Source organism: Bufo gargarizans, chromosome 1 (assembly GCF_014858855.1).
Source record: "Bufo gargarizans isolate SCDJY-AF-19 chromosome 1, ASM1485885v1, whole genome shotgun sequence".
NCBI lineage: Eukaryota > Metazoa > Chordata > Amphibia > Anura > Bufonidae > Bufo > Bufo gargarizans.
In genome coordinates, this window is record NC_058080.1 from 281913833 (window position 1) to 281938723 (window position 24891).

The 24891-nt window shown below is 43.8% G+C and overlaps 1 protein-coding gene across 5 annotated transcripts in view; it reads left to right on the forward strand.

Annotated features, from left to right (window-relative positions):
- The window catches only part of WDFY3 (WD repeat and FYVE domain containing 3), a 315047-nt gene that overhangs the window by 152171 nt on the left and 137985 nt on the right, over positions 1–24891 (forward strand). For all 5 annotated transcript variants that reach the window (XM_044304189.1, XM_044304218.1, XM_044304197.1 and 2 more), the window contains exon 9: positions 10890–11076. In XM_044304189.1, coding sequence (XP_044160124.1) covers positions 10890–11076 — 187 coding nt within the window. The remainder of the gene's footprint in view (positions 1–10889; positions 11077–24891) is intronic.

Here is a 24891-nt window from a genome sequence, read left to right on the forward strand (position 1 = left end):
GTTGATGAATTACAAATTATTAATCTCTCCTCACGGTCTCTCAGTACTATTGAAGAAAATATTCTGAAAAGAGGCCTGTCCTTCGTCCCCACTACCAGATTTGATCCATTTGTGTGGACAAAGGATTTACATTTATTTTCAAGGAAACTCAAATGGCACAAGTTCATGAAAAATAATAATAAAGCTACATGTGAACAATTGGGCCTACAGGAGAGTGACTATGCTGATTTCAAAATCCTCTGTGATCTGATGGAGGAAGGTACACGGACACCTGGTCAAGGTCCATTTACTGATCTGCGACCTAAAAGCAAAAAACCTGCACCTCCTATGAATTACGATCACATAGAAATTTTTCTACAAATGGCCATAGAGGAGATTGAAAGACTGCCCACGAACTCACCTTATTATCATAATCTTTCTGGTCCTGAGATGGAGGCCCTTCGCGGGCTTGAAAAAGACACTACCATAATAATCAAGCCGGCGGATAAGGGGGGAAATCTAGTGATTATGGGTCACATAGAATATAAACATATGTGTGAACACCTATTGAATGATCGCAGTTGTTACCGAATTTTGCCCTCGGATCCCACAGACATTTTCCTGAATGAATTGGAAAATATCTTGAGGGATGGCCTCTTCAAAAAGGTAATTTCTGATGTAGAATACCGTTTCCTGTTGCCGAGCACACCTCAGATTGCCACTTTTTATGGTTTACCAAAAATCCACAAAGGGACTTCCCCATTAAAGGGACGCCCGATTGTATCTGGGGTGGGCTCGGTAACACAAAATAGCGGAATTTATATTGATCGTGTACTTAAGGGTTTTGTATCCGCTCTCCCTTCATACACACGTGATTCAATGGATTTTCTACGAAAGATTGAATCTATTAGTATTGAAACATCATGCTCGTTGGCAAGCATAGACGTAGAATCCTTATATAGTTGTATTCCTCATGATAGGGGTCTGATGGCGGTGTCCGACTTCCTAAAAACCAGAGCTGTCTCACATAGACCCCATAATATCTTTGTTCTGACGCTTTTGGAATTCGTTCTCACGCATAATTTTTTTCTTTTCGATACGCGTTTCTTCCACCAGCTCAGGGGGACTGCGATGGGGAGTTCATGTGCCCCGTCGTATGCTAATCTCTTCCTGGGCTGGTGGGAGGACAAAGTGGTTTTCCCAGATTCACAGACATGGTGGGCAGAGAAGATCACATTATGGACAAGATACATCGATGATGTGTTTATAATATGGAATGGTAATGAGGAGGAATTCATGCTCTTTGTAAAAACACTTAATACCAACGACCTAGGATTGGCATTCACATCTGAATTCCACCATGAATCCCTCACCTTTTTGGACATTAGAATTACCAAAAACGGTGACAAACTAGTTACCACCACTTTTAGAAAAGAAACTGCAACGAATAGCCTCCTTCATTGGGAGAGCTATCACCCCATGAATCTAAAAAAAGGCATTCCACGAGGACAGTATTTGCGCATGAAAAGAAATTGCTCCAGTCATGATAGTTTCTATCAAGAATCAAGAAAACTACAAGAACGTTTCAAAACGAGGGGTTACCCACAGAGCGTACTCCGGGGAGCTTTCCAGAGTGCGGTTTCTAGGGATCGCGAGACATTATTAGTACCAAGGGAATCAAGCAAGAAGGATGATGACATAATGAGGATTATCTCTACTTATGATATTAGGAATAGGGAAATCCGTAATATCATCACCAAATATTGGCCCATCTTGTTGATGGACCCTGGTGTCGCTGACGTGCTTCCCGCACGTCCAAGTATTACATTCAGGCGGGGTCGGAGTCTCCGGGACCGCCTGGTACACAGCCACTATATAAGACCTACCCCTGAGGGCACGTGGCTGGACCGTAAGCCCTTGGGAACATTTCGTTGCGGAGCCTGTATGGCATGTGGTTACATCAATAATACAAAAATTAATGTTTGTTCGGCGACTGGCACGAACTATGTCATCAGAGATTTCTCGAATTGTAGGAGCAAAGGAGTGATCTACCTGGCGCAATGTACATGCCCTCTGGACTACGTGGGAAAAACTTTCAGAGAATTCCGTAGACGCATTCTGGAACATATTAATGATATTAAAAAACGTAAAGAAACTCCTGTGGCCAATCATATCTGGGAATGCCATAATGGGGATCCTAAATCTATTAAATTTGCAGCCCTGGAGATCGTGAGAGCATCCCCTAGAAAAGGGGACTGGGACCGCAAGATCCTACAGAAGGAAGCCGAATGGATTCATCGGTTGCGATCCCAGTCCCCTGGGGGTTTGAACGAAAAACTTTCATTTACATGTTTTCTGTAGACTGGCATTTTTAGAGTCTATAGAGATACTATTGGAAATACCTAGCATACTCCTATGCACTGGGTCCTAATATTAAGGATAGAATTATCATCGACACGTAAAGTGTCATTTTTGTGTTTATCTTAGGGGTGACATGTATCATTTACCCATTTTTTATCGTACGCTATAATCGGCTTGTGCCATTAACATAACATTAATTGAAACTACACCGTTATTTATTATCATGTGGTAGTTCCCCAAAAGGTTCAAATTAAGGTGGACAATAAGTGTAGTATCATGATTGGTGTCGAATTATAACTATTGATGCCCTTCACGCCCTGTGATAGATAGGGTCAATAATCTCTCAAAAATGGTTTGGCCCTTATAATTATAGCTATATCGATCTATGGTGCGGGGGGCCTTTAATTAGGTTTTCTCGATTGCAACCTTTATTAAACACCCTGCTTTTGTATGGTTTTTAGTATGAAGCACTCTGGTTTAGTATTGTGTCTATCCGGGACGACTGAGGCTCCCTATTGGCTGCTGGTGGAGCGCACGATACCTTCCTTGTGACGTGCGCTCCATCTAGCTACTTCCGGTCGCGTCCCCAGTGGCAGAGGTTGGAACGCACAGCCATCTTTCCAGTTGGCGTGCGTTCCAGCTGCCATCCCGGGCGGGGCGTCCTTTAGGGTGTACGTCCTGGTGGCAGCTTTCTAATGGCCGCTGGGAGAACATACGGTAATCCCCAATGCGTCACTTCCTGTGACGCACTTCCGGGAACGTCCTGATTGGTCTAAGTTGGAACGCACAGCCATGTTACCATATGGCGTGCGTTCCATCAGTATCTCGGACGGCCGTGATAGCACATTTCTCAATAGATGTGCATACTTTGAGACAAGAGCCACAGCATATTATAGCCTGGCTGCAATCGATTAATTCCTGATCCCTACTTTTAGTTTAGATCAATAGTTTCGATACTCTAGAGTGGCTCCTCCCCCTTGGAGTACCACATGATTGTTACTACCAACACTGATTGGTCCCTCATGATTGGGACGAACCCCACATGGCTATATAGCTTCAGTGGGAACTCCATACACATTGGAGCTACATCACATCTTGCCCCCTGGAGGCCTCACACCACAACAGGTGTATCTGGACCTGCTGACCTGGAGTTGTGCCAGCTAAGTATATTCATTACTGGTATTTAAGTCTGTGTTTATACACATAGTTTTGTACGGACTTTCTCTTCTGTCAGTTTTCTGACCCTTGGTCTGTTGGTGTGGGGTCGTCAGATTGATCCGTTTTCGGCTGATATCCGTCAGACGACTGTTGAACATTTTATATGCTCGATGGACACTGTTTTTGTCCCCTGAAGAACCCCTTCAATGAGAGGAAGGGGGGAAACGCGTCGGGACACGTGACTATCCAAACGATATCTTTTCTTATACACTATTACCCGGATATCCATATGGGATAGTGTATAAAGGGCAATTTAAGGATAGACAGTACAGGTACGGGGACGGAGTGTGCCTACCATCAAGACACATCTCCGGGCTGAGGAAAAGTTTTTAAAGGGATATTGTAGGGATTGAGTGGGCCATGGCACGGGTTGCCCTGGCGCGTTCCCCCCCTTTCTTCCTCTCATACTAACCCACCTGTCTGATCTTGCTCATTCGTGTGGTTATTGTTTTGTATGTATTTTTTTTTGTGTGTTGCGGTACAAGGTGTCCCTCATTCAGGGAATTTTAATTGACCTAAATAAATGTTAAATTTTAGGTAGTCGTATTTCAGTGATATTGGGTATTTATACTGCCCTGGCATTTTAGGGGCCCTAAAGCGTGAGAAGAAGTCTGGAATATAAATGTCTAAAAAATTTTACGCATTTGGATTCCGTGAGGGGTATGGTGAGTTCATGTGAGATTTTATTTTTTGACACAAGTTAGTGGAATATGAGACTTTGTAAGAAAAAATAAATAAATTTCCGCTAACTTGGGCCAAAAAAATTTCTGAATGGAGCCTTACAGGGGGGTGATCAATGACAGGGGGGTGATCACCCATATAGACTCCCTGATCACCCCCCTGTCATTGATCACCCCCTCTGTAGGGCTCCATTCAGACGTCCGTATGATTTTTACGGATCCGCGGATACATGGATCGGATCCGCAAAACACATACGGACGTCTGAATGGAGCCTTACAGGGGGGTGATCAATGACGGGGGTGATCACCCCATATAGACTCCCTGATTACCCTCCTGTCATTGATCACCCCCCTGCAAGGCTCCATTCAGACGTCCGTATGTGTTTTGCGGATCCAATCCGTGGATCCGTAAAAAACATACGGACGTCTGAATGGAGCCTTACAGGGGGGTGATCAATGACAGGGGGGTGATCAATGACAGGGGGGTGATCAGGGAGTCTATATGGGTGATCACCCCCCTGTAAGGCTCCATTCAGACGTCCGTATGTGTTTTGCGGATCCGATCCACGTATCCGTGGATCCGTAAAAATCATACGGACGTCTGAATGGAGCCTTACAGGGGGGTGATCAATGACGGGGGTGATCAGGGAGTCTATATGGGGTGATCAGGGGTGAATAAGGGGTTAATAAGTGACAGGGGGGGTGTAGTGTAGTGTAGTGTAGTGGTGGTTGGTGCTACTTTACACAGCTACGTGTGTCCTCTGGTGGTTGATCCAAACAAAAGGGACCACCAGAGGACCAGGTAGCAGGTATATTGGACGCTGTTATCAAAACCGCGTCTAATATGCCTGTTAAGGGTTAAAAAAATCGCATCTCCAGCCTGCCAGCGAACGATCGCCGCTGGCAGGCTGTAGATCCAGTCTCTTACCTTCCGATCCTGTGAACGCGCGCGCCTGTGTGCGCGCGTTCAGAGGAAATCTCGCCTCTCGCGAGAGAACGCGTATGTGCGTCCACCCAGAATAGCAGGGCCGCCGCCAGGACGCAATCCTGCGTACGGCGGTCCTGAGGAAGTTAACATCAGTACAAAATGATACTCGCCTGCATGTTTTTCCTTGTACAGCATGCACTTCATTATTAGTAAGCAGCGGGTTAGTGACAAAATGACAGATGTGATCTGATGCCTGATCCTAGATAAGCAGCTTTCACATTGACTGCATCCACGTAGTAAATTTAACACCTTTTTGTACACTAGTGTATATACCTGGCGTTGTCTGGGTGTACCGTATATACATCTATATCAATATTTTCTAATACTATTTCTTACCTAGAAATAGTCTTTGTTGTCTTGGCCCATTAGAGAGGTAAAGAAAACTTCCATTAATTTTTAAATCATTATTTTTTTTTTTTTTTTTCTTTAAAGGCCCTGCATACACTTTAGTGTATTGCTAGCAGAAACCACCATTCTTGGTGGTTTCGGGAACTCCCGACTCTTTCCCGGCAGATGATTTCAGGGGAGAGAAGGATCAGGCAAAATTATTATTTTCGCCTGATCCATTTGTTCTCCCTGGAGATGAGCCACTGTCAGAAGTGTCTGGCATTGGCTTTGTCCTCTCTCCCATTGAATACACATACACGTTTGGCCATGCAGGGTGCGTATATGTATGGGGGAGCCAGGAGGGAATCTTGAGAAATAGCTAATTGTTCAGCCAACAGCTATTGAATGTGTAAGGCTATCCTAACACTTTGGTCATGCTTGCAAACTTTGCAAAACCTGCTTCTGCCTGAGATGCCCATTCACGGAGGAAACATCTTTACGCTAATTTTGGGAGTGCCTCTTTGCTTAGTCAGTTGGATCTTACATCTTCCCTGCATTTCAGTCTGCCTCTCATCTCCCTGCATTTGCTAAAAGTCAAACTGTTTGATGCCCATAGCTACCAGTCACAGCACAGCTTTCATCAGGTTTGCTAATAACCAGTTACAGCACAGTAGACCTACACATAAAAAAAATCACAAAAGTTATTCCCTAAAACTAAGTAAAAATATCCAATTGAACCCTTCCCTAAAATATTACTATACTGTCCCTTCCTAGGGAGCAGAACAGCAACCCTGAAAAGGCAATCCCACTGTCTTCAGTGATGTCCCTAGACTCCCTACACCATCCCATGATATTCAGGTGTGGTAAATGCAGACTTTGGGGTCACACCAGGATGAGGGATGACAATACAGATCACCAGGGCGGTACCTAGACAGAGGAGTTTACGTACAAAACAAAGTGGCCTAGTATATCCCTGTGCTATCCCTGCCTAGGGAGGGTAATAGCCACCGTGACAAGTACAATCCTTCTGTCTTCAAACAAGGCTCTTTTGATAACCTAGACAATGTTGGATGGTACCCAGTACAAAAAGGAGATGAAGGCAGTGAGGTTGTGCACAGGACAATGTCTTTGACGTAAGTGTCACCAATGAAGAACGTGTAACCCCTAAGATGTCCAGCTATACTCCTTAGAAGTAACCGGATGAACCCCATTTGTGTACATATGGGGGAAACGCGTTGGGCTTCAATAGTGTTGTAGTTGGATTATATTATTATCTATAGTGAAATGCTTTACCACTGATGTTTTTTTTTTTTTTAGGTCTTTACATACCTATTAAAATCAGTGTGGCAAAAATCCAATAAGGAAGCATGGGCAATAATTTTAAAGGACATATGTCTATGTGAAATTCACTGTTAAACCAGGCCCACTAATTTGTAGGGCTAGCTTAGCTGAATGTAATGATACCTTTCATTTAGATATCTGTTATTTCGTTCTGAGGAAAATGTACTTTCAATCCAAATGCAAATAAGCAGTTAAGTGCAGCGAAGGCGGGCCAAAGCCACTCTGTGTGCTCCCTTGCTCCTCCTGCTTTCTCTGCCAGGCCCCTCCCAGGAAACAGGAGCAGGGTCCAAAGAGTGGCTTAGAACTGCCTTTGATGCACTACTCATTTGCATACACAGTAACCCTTTCCAGGCGCAGCGTTTTTCCATTGTTGCATTTTCGTTTCTCCCTCCTTGCCTTCCCGGAGCCATAACTTTATCTTTACGTTCACATAGCCGTATCAGGGCTTGTTTTTTGTGGGACAAGTTGTACTTTCTAATGCCACAGTGGCATACAATGTAGAGGGAAGCTGGAAAGAAAATTCCAAATGGGGTGGAATTGGGAAAAAATGCAATTCCACCACAGTTTTATGGATTTTGCTTTTACGGTGTTCACTATGCGGTAAAACTGACTTGTGCTCTTATTTGCCAGTCAGTACAATTACGGCGATACCACACTTGTGTCGTTTTTCTTGCATTTTAACCTCTTAACCCATAACCTTGTATGTATATATACGTCGGTATATGCCCGCAGGGTGTACGGAGTGGGCCCCTGCAGTGACCATGCTCCATACGCTCCGTGTGCTGGCTGTATCATATAGCCAGTACCCGGCTGCACTGACGGGGAGTGTCAATCGCGCCCCCCTCGTCATTTAACCCCTCGGGTGCCGTGATCATGAGTGAAGGCACACAATCTGAGCCCCCGCAGTGAAATTGCAGGTCTCCGATAGGTTGCCATAGCAGCCTGAACACTTCTGAAGCCATCCAAGCCTGCCATTGCATTCTCCATGCTGAGCTATGCAAGAGGCATAGCTCAGAAGGGAGGGAGTAAAAATCTTATTCACCCCAATAGATCTCTATTAGGGTGAATAGGAGAGGGGATCAAAAGATCCCATGTAGGAGGCCTTTATGGGGACTAATAGTTAGTGAAAAGAAAATGTTAAAAAAAACACACCAATATATTCAAAGTTTGAATCACCCCCCTTTCACAATTTTACATATAAAAATACATAAACAATAAAAAATTTAAAAACATATTGGGTATCGCCTCATCCGAAAATGTCAGAACTTTTTTTTATACCTGTGTGGTGAACGCCGTAAAAATGAAAAACACGAGATTTGCCTTTTTTTTTTTTTTTTTGTTTTGTCCACTAAAAAAATTGAATAACGGTGATCAAAACATTGTATTTACTACAAAAAATGGTATCAATGAAAATTACAGTTTGTTACGCAAAAAAGAAGCCCTTATACAGCTCTGTAGACCAAAATTCTGATTAGATTCAAACTGCATTTCGTTACTCTGTATTTATACATGTGTAATGACAATAAAGTTGAATCGATCAATATAAAAAAGTTCTGACTATCAGAAGTAGTAAAAAAAAAAAAAAACTAATGTTCAAGTTTGGTATCGCCACATTCGTATTGAGCTGCAGAATAAGAGCGTCGGGTCATTTTTAGTGCATAGTGAACACTGTGATGTCAAAACCCTGAATCATTGGTGGAATCATCAGATTGCTATTTGTATAGCATAATAGAATTTGCTCCATTATTCTGTACAGAAATCACTATATTACAGTTCAGTGCTGCTAGGGAAGGCTTCCTGACCCAGAAGTGCGCACTTGCTTCTGGGTTTTAGCCCTCTCAGACGCTGTATTCACATTTGACCATGGCATTTGAGGCGTTAAATGTCCACGGTCGGCATTAGCTGCGGGTGTCTACTGTTTGAAACAGGCACCCGGCGGCTATGGGCTTGTTCTGTTCCGGAGTAGGCGCCATATTTAAACTCTTGACATCCACCGTACGTGTTCAGTGAGTGTTATGAAGTGGTTAAAAGTACTTTTTCTCCAGTATAAGGTAATAGATCTCTAAGTGAAAGGTATCATTACATTCAACGGAGCTAGCACTGCAAGGCACTGTGCCTGTGAATTTCCTGGTGACAGACTCCCTTCAAGCTTATTTTTAGGTTTTAGTTTTTTTCCATGTGGGTTATTGCTTGTGTTTTAATAGGAAATCATTTTGGCTTTTTTAGTGTTTGTTTTTTAAATAGAGGTGCCACTGTTGCATGAATAAAACCCCAAACCACATGAATATTTGGTTGTGTTTTTTTGTGATTTGACAGTAAACGTCTTTCTTGATCACGTTCAATGTCCTTATATGAACCTGGTTGTATGGTTTTCTTTTTGTAATAGTAGAACCATAATCTTTTGAGACCTTGAAGAATGCGATCAACATTCCCTCCTGGTACGGTATCTTTTGAAAGATACTAATCGTTATAAAATGCTTTTTAAATATTAGTTTGTTACATGCAGTTTAGAAGTGAATGGCAATAGAACCCAAGCCCTAGATTCAGATATACCAGGCATGGCCAACCTGAGGCAAAACTACAACTCCCAGCATGCCTAGACTGCCTACAGCTATCAGCTTACATTAGGGCATGGCGGGAGTTCTAGTTTTACAACAGCTAGAGAACCGCAGGTTGGCCATCCCTGAGATATACATTTAGGGGGAGATTTATCAAAACTGGTGTAAAGGAAAACTGGCTTAGTTGCTCGTAGCAACCAATAAGATTCTTCCTTTCATCTTCAAAAAGGAGCTCTGAAAAATGAAATCTGGAATCTGAGTGGTTGCTATGGGCAATTAAGCCAGTTTTCCATTACACCAGTTTTGATAAATCTGCCCCTTGAAGTTTTTGCACGGTCTATATGAAGTGCAAGGTTTTATATGAGTTTCCATTTCAAAGCTCCTTGCAATTCAGCCACTTTCACCCAAATTCTTTATCTTGACTCTTCCATACTGGAGGGAATGAGTCTTTCCCTTGAGGAAAACATGGTCACAGCATACCCAAAGCATACAGCTATGCAAGAGGAGGAATCACGCTCACTTCATTTTCTAAAGGAAATGTGTTATCAGAAAATGGCTTGCTGTTTCAATCAAGTTTTTCAAGTTTTTATGTTAAACTTATCGTTTAAGAATTTAGGTGGTTTTCCATGTCAATATCTATATGTAAAAAAACAAAAAATAAAAAATAAAAATCATGCTTGGTTGCTAAGCCACTTTGTGTTTTGTACAGATAACTTTTCAGCAGTCATCTTCCCCTATCATTGCAGGCAGGATTAGAACAACAGATATCACCTAAATATATAGATAAGATGGGATCCATCATTCACATTAGGTGATATCACAGCTTATCAGCTTCTTCCTGACCTCTGCACAGGTCACAGAGCATGCCCAGAAAACTGTCCTATAGAAGTCAGTGAGTCAGCTCCAGACTATTGTCAATGGCTCACGTGGCTGCTGTAAAGCTGATCTGTAAATGTTTCAATAAAAGTAAACAACAGAGGCACTCTTCATCCAGGGTGAATGGTATATGGAATAATCTGTATCTTATAGTGACCCTGGATGAAGAGTGCCTATTTCTCGTTTACCTTTATTGAAACATTTTTATCCGGTGACAGTCAGAGATTAGTGCACCTTTTCCATACAGTGTGCAGGGCGGGCACCTGATGTCTATATATCTATATATATATATATATATATATATATATATATATATATTATTATTATTTTTTTTTATTCATCCATATCTGTAAATGCTGTTAAGAACAGCTCAGGCAAGATGGCCGCCCCCATAATCATGTTCAGGAAATGGAATAAAAAAAATCGGCAATTAAATCATAAAAACAGAAAATTAGGAAAAAAGGATATGTCACTATCTGGCAGAAAAACAATATGGTGTCACTTTTCACAATGTCTATTTTAAATCATGTTGCTGACTTGACGTCACCTCTTCCCTTTCAGAGAAAGAATGCCTGGCCACATGTGTCCAAAACATGCAGCAGTCAAATGATTTGTCACCTCTGGAAATTGTGGAGATGTTTGCAGGACTTTCCTGTTTTCTAAAAGATTCCAGTGAAGTATCTCAGACTCTGCTGGACGACTTCAGAATATGCCAAGGATACGTCTTCCTGTCTGACCTCCTTCTGAGGTAACTGTGTTAGGAGCACAGGAATGTGGTTGTGCCGATTTTAGAAGTCATGTAGCGTGTGTAACTTTCTTGTTCCTAAGTTCGTTGTCTGATTTCATGCCGTGTGCCTTATCATGGTCCCTTAAAGGGAACTGATCATCACTTTTACCTCCCTGTCCCAAAACTTCTTACTCCACTATCGGAAAAACTAAGAAAACGATCACTTGCGGTATGCGTATCTGATACCGGCAGACAGTCAAGATTCCTGGGCTTTAGGCTGTAAACCCACCCCACCCCATCCCCTTTGGTCTTTAGTGATGGCTCTCGCATTCGCCTGCATCATGTGTGTCCTCAAAAGCAAAGAGTTGGGATAGGGAGGGTTTACAGCAGAGAGCCAAGGACTCTTCAACGCCCACTGGACACTTGCCATCTAATTAGCATATGGCACATATGATCGCTTAAAACTTTTTTTTCCGTTAGGTTTCCACTTAGATCGGCAACTTACATATGTTTGATCTACTTACTGCTTCACCTGTATAGCAATGTTGGCAATAGGGGCCAAAGTGTGGTGACAGATTCCCTTACATCAGTAATGCTAAATCCCAAAGAAAAGGTTACGGTCTTCTACACTGTTTTTGCAGTGTATTTTTAAAGCGACCCTCTGGTTGAAGAAAAACATTCATGTTAAGTGGGTAATGAACAGAACACTTACCTGCGTCCTCCTTTTCAGCTGGAGAGCCATAAATTCCCTGGCTCCTTGTGCCATCCAAGATGGGCGCACCACTTTTCAGACTGTGTGCATTCGGTAGCCCAAGACACTTCTTGATGCCCTTAGGTTGGTCAGCACTACTCATGTGAGCACTTATGTAAGCAGTGCGGGCCAATCCAAGAGCAAGGCTGGACAGGCAAGAAGTGTCTTGGACTACCAATTTACAGTGTGCACCAGATAGTCTGAAAAGATGGATGATAGAAGAGGAGCCAGGAATTAGCGGATCTACAGCTAAAAGATGAAATGGAGGACACCAGGTAAGTGTTCTGTTTGTTTCTTAGTATCTGTGTGATTTTTTTTTTTTCTTGAACCAGAGGGTCGCTTTAATATATGAAGCGGGTGCTTTTGAGACTTGTACTGTAAGTGGGCCCATGTATTCAGATTATCACATCAAACGAAGAAGGAATGATTTTTTTTTGGCTAGCAGTATAAGCTATGGCTTTCATTTTGTGCTATGTGGAATAGTGGCGCGAACTGTCCCAAATCCTCTTGATGGATACCTTATACACACACACACACACATTGTGAAGAAACCGCTATAGCTAGCGCAGCTGTGGTACTAGAGTGCCCAGTAGTGAGACTCCATTGATCAGTTTATTTAGTTTGAACCTGCAAACTAATACAGGGTTGTCTTAAATGGGTTTTCCAGTACTTAAATATTTATGACCTATCCTCAGAATAGGTCATCAGTATCAGATTGGTGGGTGGCGTGTAAAACCCGGGTACCACAGCAGTCATCTCTTTTGGGAATACACTGGCACCAGAAACTATACAGTGGACAGAACCAGAAGACTAAGATTTCATCCACTATGTAGTGACCATTCTGGGTTACAGCAGCTCAATTCCATTCATGTGAATGGTAGGTGGGCTGAAGTATGCCGGCACCTAAAACTACAAAGTATAGAGTCTTCCATCTGCTGTATACTTTACGGCGCCAGCGGCTGCCCTAAACAGCTGATCGGTGGGGTCTACCAGGTATTGGACCCCCACAATCTGATATTGATGACTTATCCTGAGGAAAAAGGAAAACCCCTTTAAGCTGACACAGCGCCATTTTGTGGAAAATTTAGTCTTCGAAGGATGGATCTTTTCATGACACAGTTTCAAGAGTATTTCTACGATTCTATTTTCTAGCAGTTGTGTTTGTTGGTGGGGTCCAGATGTAAGGATCTTCTTTTTTTTTTCTTCTTAAGAATGGCAACCAGACCCTTATTAAGGATAAAAACGGGAGCAGCCCATTGAAATGAGTAGGTGTGTTGGGAACTTCTCACATAGATTTCCATAACTCTCTGGGTTATTAACCCATCTTACTGGAGATTGGTAGAAGTTTGAGCTGCTGCACTGCCATTACATACAGTTATGTTTAAAAATAATAGCAGTCAGACATCACTAACCTGATCAATCACTGTTTTTGGTAGAAATGATATTTCTACATGGAAAATAACTAGCAGGTGTAGTAGAGTAATAGAAACCCAACAGACCCAACAGTCATGACATACATGATGCTGATTCTCTGTAATTCAATCACTTATTGAAAGGGGCATGTTCAAAATATTAGCAGTGTGGAGTTTAATTAGTGAGGTCATTCATTCTTTGAAAAACAGGTGACAATTATTGCCCTTATTTAAAGGGGTTATCCGAGTTAATAAAAAAATAATACCGATCCCCAGATGCAGAGGGGAACGTTTACAAACTGCCACCTCTAGCCCCAGTGAATGCAGGAGGGAATGACATACCCTGCTGCTGGAGAAGAGATCACCTTGGCTCTGGTATGTACTGAGCATGAGCGATCGCATACCAGAGCCGAGGCAGTGTGAGAAGAGCTGGAGGGGGGAGGGCACCAGAGGCTCTGACGTTTCGTTTACAGAGCCTGGCCACTCCCTCAAGCAGGGAGAAGGCTTGCTGACGTCGGGGGTCACATGACCCAGAAATTAACTGGCCAAATAGTGATAGGTTATGAAAGTGATTTTAATAAACTTTCACTGGACTACAATAAAAGCAATTAGAATAGATTTATTTAAGTCGGATAACCCCTTTAAAGAAGGAAGGCAGCAAATGTAGTACATCCTGGTTACAGTGTATTTCTCTCTGAAATTCTGAGGAAAATGGGCCGTTCCAGACATTGTTCAGAAGAACAGCGTACCTTGATTAAAAAGTTGATTGGAGAGGGCAGAAAATGATAGGCTGCTCAGCTAAAATGATCGCAAATGCTTTAAAATGGCAACCAAAACCTGAAAGACATGGAAGAAGGCGAAAAACTACCATTCGAATGGATAGAAGAATAGCCAAAATGGCAAGGACTCGGCCAACAATCGGCTTCAGGAAGATCAAAGAAGGTCTAAAGTTACCTGTAAGTACTGTTAAGATTAGAAGACGCCTATGTGAAGCCAAGCTATCTGCAAGAAGCCCCCGCAAAGTCCCACTGTTGAAAAAAAGACATGCGCTGAAGAGGTTACAATTTGCCAAAGAGCACATTGACTGGGCTAAAGAGACATTTTATGGACTGATGAAAGTAAGATTGTTCTTTTTGGGTCTAGTGGCTGGAGACATTTTGTCAGACGACCCGCAAACAATGAATTCAAGCCACAGTACACTATGAAGACAGTGAAGCATGGTGACGCAGACATCATGATATGGGGATGTTTATCATACTACGGTATTGGGCCTATTTATCTCATACCAGGGATCATGGATCAGTTTGAATACATCAGAATACTTGAAGAGGTCATGCTGCCTTATGCTGAAGAGGAAATGCCCTTAAATTGGGTGTTCCAACAAGACAACGACCACAAACACACCAGTAAACGTGCAACATCTTGGTTCCAGACCAACAAGATTGACGTTATGGAGTGGCCAGGCCAAACCCCGGATCTTAATCCAATAGAAAACTTGTGGTGTAACATCAAAAATGCAGTTTCTGAGGAAAAACCAAGAAATAAAGAACTGTGGAATGTAGTCCAATCATCCTGGGCTGGAATACCTGTTCACAGGGGCCAGAAGTTGGTTGCCTCCATGCAACACAGATGTACAGCAGTTCTCAGAAACAGTGGTTATACAACTAAATATTAGTTAAATGGGTTGTCCGGGTTCAGAGCAGAACCCGGACATACCCCCATTTTCACCCAGGCAGCCCCCCTGACTTGAGGATTGGAGCAGTTCATGCTCCGTGCTCTCCTTTGCCCTGCACTAAATCACTAAGGGCAAAGGCATTTTTGGGAGATTCAGTGACTTACCTGGGCTCTCCATGGGGCTGTCAGGAAGCCCGGTGACGTCACCGGCACTGATGGGTGGGATTTCGCACTGCCCTAGTCGGTTAAATGGCTAGGGCAGAGCTAAAGCCCGCCCATCAGTAACGTCACCGAACACACTGCCGGGCGGAAGTTTCCGCCCGGCAGTGTGTTATTGAAAACAAAAAAGCCTGTGCCCTGCGCGATGTACCGCAGGTCAAGGGAGCGCATCGGAGCATGAGATGCTCCGATGTTAGCCTCAGGAGGTTCACCTCTGAACCCGGAGAACCCTTTAAGTGATTCAAAGGAAAGCAAAATCTTCAAACATGTTTCAGTTTATATAGTGAATATTTGAGTTTGTAAAGAAGAATACAAGCACTGCTATTTTTTTTTGAACAGTCTAATATTCACTTTTCTTAATTGTTTTTGAGAAGCAACACAAATTTGATATATTTTTCTTTATGTTTTGATTTGGAATAGAATGTGTAGTGTTCCCAATGCATTTGTGTGTATGGAAAGAAAAGCTATTAGAAGGATTTTGAGCTTTATTGACTTAAACACACTGCTATTATTTTATACACAACTATATCTTTTATGTAAAGTGTAAAAGACGTTTTTTATTTTTATTTTGGGATTTTTTTTTCTTGCCTCTGTGCATTATTTATTTGTCCTAGTCCATACAACGAGGACAAATTAATAGGGAATGCCATTAATGTTGAATTGGGGGAGTCTGAGTTCTAGATTGACCACACTGATTATTAGAAAGAAGACTTTTCTCTAAAACAGCTCTGCTCACGACCAGCCACTCTGCAGAGAACTGCAGCATTCGAGGGAATGGATTTTCTCCTCCTAGACAAGCATTGCTGTCATCTTCTATTAGTATGACTAAAGGGGTACCCAGTCTCAGAGGTTATATGCCATTACTTTCTGATTGGTAGGGGTCTAACTATATCAAGAGTCCAATGATCCTGAGAATGAAGACTTAGGCCTCTTTCACACTTGCGTTGTCCGGATCTGGCGTGTACTCCACTTGCCGGAATTACACGCCGGATCCGGAAAAACGCAAGTGTACTGAAAGCATTTGAAGACGGATCCGTCTTCAAAATGCTTTCAGTGTTACTATGGCACCCAGGACGCTATTAAAGTCCTGGTTGCCATAGTAGGAGCGGGGGAGCGGCATACTTACAGTCCGTGCGGCTCCCGGGGCGCTCCAGAGTGACGTCAGAGCGCCCCATGCGCATGGATGATGTGCCATGCGATCACGTGATCCATGCGCTTGGGGCGCCCTGACGTCACTCTGGAGCGCCCCAGGAGCCGCATGGATGGTAAGTATGCTGCTCCCCCACTACACTTTACCATGGCTGCCAGGACTTTAGCGTCCCGGCAGCCGTGGTAACCATTGAGAAAAAGCTAAACGTCGGATCCGGCAATGCGCCGAAACGACGTTTAGCTTAAGGCCGGATCCGGATCAATGCCTTTCAATGGGCATTCATTCCGGATCCGGCCTTGCGGCAAGTCTTCAGGATTTTTGGCCGGAGCAAAAAGCGCAGCATGCTGCGGTATTTTCTCCGGCCAAAAAACGTTCCGGTCCGGAACTGAAGACATCCTGATGCATCCTGAACGGATTTCACTCCATTCAGAATGCATTAGGATAAAACTGATCAGGATTCTTCCGGCATAGAGCCCCGACGACTGAACTCTATGCCAGAAGAAAAGAACGCAGGTGTGAAAGAGCCCTTATCTTGCCCGATCTTCGTCTCCTTCCAGGGGCAAAGGGGGAAGTCGGTAGCTCCCCACACACAATAGTGTGTTGGCCAAATCCCCTGTTCTTGACGGGTTCAGCCGACAAAAGTATAATGTGTCTGGATAGCTTAAAGGGGTTCTGCACTTTTATTTAACTGATGATCTATCCTCTGGATAGATCATCAGCTTCTGATCGGCCGGGGTCCGACACCCGGGACCCCTGCCGATCAGCTGTTTGAGAAGGCAGCGGCGCTCCAGCAGCGCCGCGGCCTTCTCACTGTTTACCGCCGGGCCGCCCGCCCACTGACGTCACGACTTGTATCAACTAGAGTGGGCGCGGCTAAGCTCCATTCAAGTGAACAGAGCTTAGCCACGCCCACTCTAGTTGATACAAGTCGTGACGTCAGTGGGCGGGCGGCCCGGCGGTAAACAGTGAGAAGGCCGCGGCGCTGCTGGAGCGCCGCTGCCTTCTCAAACAGCTGATCGGCAGGGGTCCCGGGTGTCGGACCCCGGCCGATCAGAAGCTGATGATCTATCCAGAGGATAGATCATCAGTTAAATGAAGGTGCAGAACCCCTTTAACTCTTCACCACCACCTCAGAAATCGCACGTATGTAAATCTATGTCCAGAAAAGACAGAAATAGGAAATAGTCAGTGGATTGGCAGCTCTTCATAGATCACTGTAGAAACAGTAAGGAGAAGTATATCTGCTTTCATAGGCAAGAAGAAGAACTTGATATGCAGGTCACTCCTCTTCTGTATTCAAAGTAGCAAGCATCCTTCTATATTAAGTGATGCTTTGCCAGTACAGGCAGTTCTAGTCAAATGAGATATTGTGAAGTTGAGCTTCTGTTTGCTTGGCCATAAATATATTCAAATTGTAAAGATGAAACTTTCAGCGAAAAATTAAAGTGGATTCGGACATCCTTCTATAAAATTTTGTCATGTAGTGTCTGTAAAGAACACAAATGATGCGTGCTTTGTTGCAGCTATTGTTTTATTTCTCCAATGCTTATTTGCCAAATTCTTGAACCAAACTCTCCCTCAGCCCCCCCCCCCCCCCCCCGCCCCAAAGTCCTAGCGCTAAAGACATACAGTATGTGGATGAACTTTACATTCATTGCTACCAAACATACAGGAGCTTATAGTCTCTACATACATGTTCCATCCAGTGATATCTCCTGTGATTATACACATCCTCTGTCCTCATCATCTCCATTCAGCCCAAACTGCCATGATAACTTCTTTCAGCCGCGTCTTGCCTCTGCAGAGTTTACAACACAGACATCTTAGGTTACATCTTGACTTCTAATCTGTCTTTATATTCTTAATTTAGATTTTTGATTCTGCTTCTTGTGGATATTTATGGAGTGACCATCTTGATTTACAACACGCTCTGTGACCTATACATATGTTACCTGTCTTTGTATTCCTGCATGTGATGATATTGAAATGACTGCTGGAAAGTGATATGTGGAGACCAAGAAGTGGCGCCTATTATTAGGCTCAGACGCTGGTGTGAAAGCAGCAAGATTCTAGGATTATTTTATTTTTTTAACTTAGGTAGTGGTATTGAAAATGAATGAATTCACCAAAAATCTTTTAGCGAGAGATAGGTACCGGTACTTAATTTTTGATGACACTGCCTTTCAATAACACAAAAAAATGGTGCATTGCTCCTACACACATTCATGACAGATGGCTGTAAATGAATGCGGGATCAGACAAAATATTTAAAGGGAGTCTTTCACGCAGATTCACCCTATTAACCTAATAACAGTGTTATGTCCACGGCATCCCCCCTATTAAAACTGTGCTTACCGTTAGTTCCTTGCTAGCATCGTTGTGCAGAAAAACACTTTTAATCCGTATGCAAATGAGGCTGTGAAGGTGCCCAGGCCCCTGGGTTCTTTTTTTTATACGAAGCCACTCCCCCTCAGCCACGTCTGCCCGCCCTAAGTCTCTGCTCTAACCTCCCTCCTCCCGTCTGTAATCCCGCGCATGCGCCGATGAACACGATAACGCACGGTAAACTGCGATGCCCTGGTCCGACTGTGCTCATTCAATGCACGCGCGCCGATATCGCGTTCATCGACGCATGAGCGGGATTACGGACGGGAGGTTAGAGCAGAGACTAAGGGCGGGCAGACGCGGCGGAGGGGGAGTGGCTTCGTATGAAAATGACCTAGAGGCCTTGGCACTGACCGTTGTAACGCCGCCCCTGGGCACCTTCACAGCCTAATTTGTATACTGATTAAAAGTGGTTTTCTGCACAACGATGCTAGCAAGGAACTAACGGTAAGCACATTTTTAATAGGGGGGATACCGTGGACATAACACTGTTATTAGGTTAATAGGGTGAATATGCGTGAAAGACTCCCTTTAACTAAAGGCTCATTTACCCGTTTTCTAAACTATGAACATTTACACAATTTGCTAATGCATTGCTCATACAGCAAACTATGCTTAAAAGGGTGTGCAAGAATGGGGGTGTATTAGGCAAACCTCCCTATTCAGCGGGACCTTCAAAGAGAAGCTTACTTACCTGCTTCCCGGCGCTGCCACCCTGCTACTACTTCTCCTGGCCTTCAATGCTACCCTGGGCTCCAACAATGTTAACATCCGGTTTGACATCGCCGCAGCCATTCACAGGCTGCGGCTTCACTGATGGAGAAGCCTATTGTGATACAATAAGCACTTTTTTGGGGTGAGGAGGGGGGCAGGGGAGGTATGCAAATGATTGGGTAGTACTCAAAAATATTTTCGTGTTCCAATAGATAATAAAATGGCCTTGTATAAGTGGGCCTTAAAAAGGATTAATATATAGACTATACAAGGAGTTATCCATCTTTTACTGAAAGCTGAAGTAGCAAAACTGCAACCTGAGGAGACAATTCACCACAGCATATGGCATATCTGAGTGGTGGACTTTACCACCAAATAAACCAAACTAATGCTTGGGGCCCAAGTGATCTGAGCAGGGGCATAGCTAAAAGCTCATGGGCTCTGGTTCAAGAGTTCAGCTTGGGCCCCCCTTCCCTCAGTGCTTGTTGGCAAGGGACAGGGGAGCACGTAGCCTTCCTGCTGCCTGAGGCAAACATTGAAAGGGCATCCCCCCATGCCAAATTCTTAACCTAACTCCTTCCCTCCAGCCAGAGGTGTAAATTGACCAATATGCACTTTCTATAATGCCAGTGTCTAATGTAGCACAAGGGGTTTTGGGCCCCCTCAGGATCCTGGGCCCGGTAGCGACTGCAACCTCTGCACCCCCTATAGCTACTCCCCTGGATCTGAGGGCCAGGTTCTGGCCACAAATGGGTGACTGAAAAAACTGACTAAAAGGGCAGAAATACCAGCTGGTTTAGCTGCACAGGGACCCAGTGGGGGCACTTCCCATCTGTTGAGCAGTAGTAGAAGAGCTCAGGCTGCACTCCTAAGCCAAGAGTGGGTCTAGGTGGGCCAGCAGGGGTAGTGCTTAGTGGGCTGATGGTGTGGGGCTTAGCAGGTTGACAGGGTGGAGCTTAGAGGTACAACAGGGGGCTCCCAATCAATAAATCCACCCCTACATATCAGCAGGTCATACACTCTAGATATCTGTTGGCCAAACATCCAGTCCCCTAATAGATATTTCTGGAATAGGGAGAAAGATGCCTCCAGAGCCTTCTGATGGCTATGCATGTTGAAGCATGTTGAAATCCAAGCACTCAATGTTTATCTCTCATGACATCTGCTGTTAGTAAAATGATGGGACACCCCTATACACATCAGATGGTCAACTGGTCTTGCAGAAGTAGGTGGGGGGGGGGGGGGTGTAGTTTATTCTTTTGTATCCTGAAGAATGCTAACATTTTCTATTATTGTCTACAAGTTTTTTTAAGATCAAGTCATTCATTAGGGCTAGTAGATATTTTTGTCCATTGAAAGTAAACACATTTCCTACTGTATTTTATAATCTACTAGCAGAAGGTATATTTCATCTATTTCATTTAATGTTTGTGTGTGTCGTTAAAAGATATCAACAGTATCCCCCATAACACTGACCCCCCCCCCTTAAAATGGAACCTCCACAGCAGCCCATCCCTGTAACTTTGACCTTCACAGCAGCCCGCCCCTTTAACAGTGAGTTTCACAGCACCCCACTCCCTTGATGGTGACCTTCTTAGGGGCCCGCTCCCTTAACAGTGACCTCTACAGCACCCTGCCCCTTATCGGTGACCTCCATATGGGACCGTCCCCTTATCTGTGACCTCCACTGCTCCCTTCCCCCTTAACAGAGACCTCCACAGCACCCGGTCCCTTTAACAGTGACCGCCACAGTACCCCGTTCCCTTAAGTGACCTCCACAGTACCCTGCTACCTTAACAGTGACCTCCACAGCAGTTGCCCCTTTAATAGTGGCCCCTGCCCCCTTAACAGTGATTTTGACAGTGTCTGCACGCTTAACAGTAACATCCACAGTGATTGCCCCTTTATCAGTGACCGCCACATTGCCCGTTCCCCTTAACACTGACCTACACAGCGCCCTACCCCTTTAATGCTAGGGCTACACGACGACCTGTGTCGCACAACATTTTGTCTCAACAATTTTTATAACGATAGGCTATGGTGTTGCACTGCGACATGCTGTGACTGCGACAGTCGCAAAAATTCCATCAATGGATTTTTATGCGACTGTCACATCACAGTCGCAGCATGTTGCATGTCGCAGTGCAGCACCATAGACTATCATTAGAAAAATTGTAGTTGTGCCCTCTGTGTCGTGCGACTTATTGTCGCTGTGTAGCCCTAGCCTAAAGCTGACCTAGAGCAGTGAAGAAAAATGGCTGGGTTGTTATGGAAACCTGGAGTAAAACTGTGTGTATGTGGAGACTAATGGCCTGCGAGATTCTATTGGCTGATAAGGGACATGTGACCGTGTGTATGGCAGTCGGCATATGAAGAGAAAGATTTGCAGGCTTCTATTGGCTAATGCAGGTCATTTTTGGGGAATATCTCAGGAACAGTACGTCCTAGAGAGGTGAGACCTGGTCTAAAACCTTCCCGGACACCTGATGTACCTGTGTGCCAAATTTGGTGAAGATTGGTCCAGTCGTTTGGTCGCGCATAAAGAACAGACAGACAGGCAGAAACTCATTTTTATAAATAAGAGATACTATATATACACACAGGGTTTTTTGAATGTCTGTGAGATTGGCCTGGAATTGTGTCCCTTGACAATTTGTAAGATATTTACTTATGCCATTGGAAAGGGATAAGCTCACTGCAGATAATACCTGACAGCCATTATTTAGCAAGTAATTGGTAGCAGTCTTCTGCTTTTGGATGTAAAGAACTAATCCCCTTTACTGTAGCTGTAGATCCAAATGTCCGCAGGTTTTACTGCGCTGATAAATGTCGGTGCATACAGGAAGCTTCTCCCGTCAATTGTCCGGAATGTTCTTTTTATCTGAACACTGCGGGAACCAGATTGCAGCAGCAATTATACTCTGACAAAAGCTGCTTATCAGAGAGGTGCCCGATGCTTCACACTCTGAAACACAAGCCTGGTGAACAAGTGGACAGATATGTAGAAAGTTCAAAGAACCATTACCATCCCTCTGCTATTACCAATATTATTTTCTAGCAGAAGGTGGACATTTCTCAGCTTGGCAGACGGCTTCTTACGTGCCCTGAATGTAACTGCTACTGTGTGTGTGTTTGAGCCGGGTAGATAGATTGAACTATTTCCTAAACTGAACCCACTGTTCATGACCAATCTGCTACTGTCATGTCTATCTGCCTGAGAAATCTATAAAAGCCTGAATGTCCTGTGAAGTTTCAATTGGGAGGAAGAGGATCTTGTAGGCTTTCCTTATTAATCCAAACTATATGTCAACAATCTCCTCATCTTTCCCCACGTCTTTCCCCAGATCAGAAACCATTGAAAATGTTGTTATGGGAAGCCAAGAGCTGGTTTTTGTTAGCGGCTCTCCTTTATGGATTCCTGGCAGCTTAGTACAGGAGACACCTGATATTAGACTTAGGCTACATTCACACGTCAGTATTTTTCTATAATCCGAATTTCGGTCCGTTTTTTGCGGATCCGTTGTTCCTGAAAATGTTTCCGTATGTCATCCGTATGTCATCCGTTTTTTGCGGATCCGCAAAAAACGGAAACATGTATACATTTCAATAATCAAATAAAGTTGTTTGGATTTCTTTGAAAAAAAAAAAAAATTTGCTATGTGTTTCCAGGAACGGATTCCGCAAAAAACGGAAGACATACGGAATGACATCCGAATGTCTTCCGTTTTTTGCGGAACCATTGACTTTGCATTGTACCAGGATCCGATTTTTCAGGAACATAATAGGACATGTTTTATATTTAAACGGACATGCGGAACGGAACAACGGAAACTGACAGCACACATTGTGCTGTCCGATTTTTTCCAGGACCCATTGAAAATGAATGGGTCCTGATCTGGTCCTGATCTGTTCCGCAAAAAACGGAACAGATCAGGAAAGAAAAAACGGACGTGTGAATGGACCCTTAAAGGGGTATTCTTATCTGGGACATTAATGGCATTTGGCTAGGATATTCCATCAATGTCAGATAGGTTCGGTTCCCACCTCTGGGACCTGCTCCTATCTCCAAAATGGGGCTCCCAAAGTGAAAAGAATGTAGCTGCACTTGCATGGCCTCCGGCCTTTCACTAGTAGAAGAGTTCCGAAAGTAGCCGAGCATATCAGACTAAGGGTCCATTCACACGTCCGCAAAATGGGTGCGGACACATTCATTTTCAGTGGGGCTGCAAAAGATGCAGACAGCACACAGTGTGCTGTCCGCATCCGCTCTTCCATTCCGCGGCCCCGCAAAAAAAATAGAACATGTCCTATACTTGTCCACAGACACAGACAAGAAAAGGCATTTCTATTATAGTGCCGGCCATGTGCAGTCCTCAATTTACGGACCGCAAAACACTTGCAGACTGGTATATCTGTGCCTAAGATAGATGTAATAAAAGTGGGTGAAGAGGATTGCTCTTTAAATAGAAACTTTGTCCGTAAAGTCAACGTTGCATGTACCGTACATGTATGGAGGTATAAAGTGTGTGTGTGTGTGTGTGTGTGTGTGTGTATATGTATGTATGTATATATATATATATATATATATTTATAATATTACCGTATTTTTCGCACTAAAAGACCCCCCCCCCCCCTCCCCAAAGTGCGTCTTATGGGCCAAACACTAATGAGCACTTCTATTATGGATTAGTACAAGAGGACTGGGAAGGGATGAATGCAGTGCTCCACAAGCTCTGTACTCAGCGCTACCTGTTCTTCCTCGGATATTTGCTGTGCAGTGACTGCGCACAGCGTGAGGACGTCGGCGCTCTGTGACCTCATGCTGTGCATGTCGGGTTACAGCATGCGGCAGGAAGAAGAGTGTGCATGATGGGAGCTGCGTCGGCATCCGGAGCAGGCAAGGTACGTTTATTTTTATTTTTTTAATCTTCTCTGAGCATGGGGATCATTCACATAGAGTTGTGATCTGAGGTCTGACTGGGGGACTTATTCATTATGTAGGTCTGATCTGAGGTCTGATTGGGGGACTTATTCATTATGTAGGTCTGATCTGAGGTATGATTGGGGGTCTGAGCTGAGGTCTGATGAGAAAAAAAAATGTTTTTCCTTATTTTTCTCCTCTAAAACCTAGGTGCATTTTATGGGCAGGTGCATTTTATAGGGCAAAAAATACAGTGTATAATATATAATTCAATAGGAAAATATATTTTTGGGGACAAAATGAGAAGTGTAATGAATGCAAAGTGGGTAATTGTCCATAGTAAAATGGGTCCATTTCATACGAATCATGTTTGACCTATTTGTACATGGCAGGGTTCATTTGTTAATACTAACGGGTTACTTACGGAATCAGCTCTCATTTGCTGGCGGATGCTACTAATTATGACCAAGGATTTTGGTTCTGTCTTTGATCTATACTTACAAGGACTTTTCTGGACTCTTCAGATTTTTCAAGCCAGTGCAAGTAAATCTGCAGATGTTCACTCTTTGTGAAATAGTTAAATAGTTTGGATATCTACTGTTTATAGAAT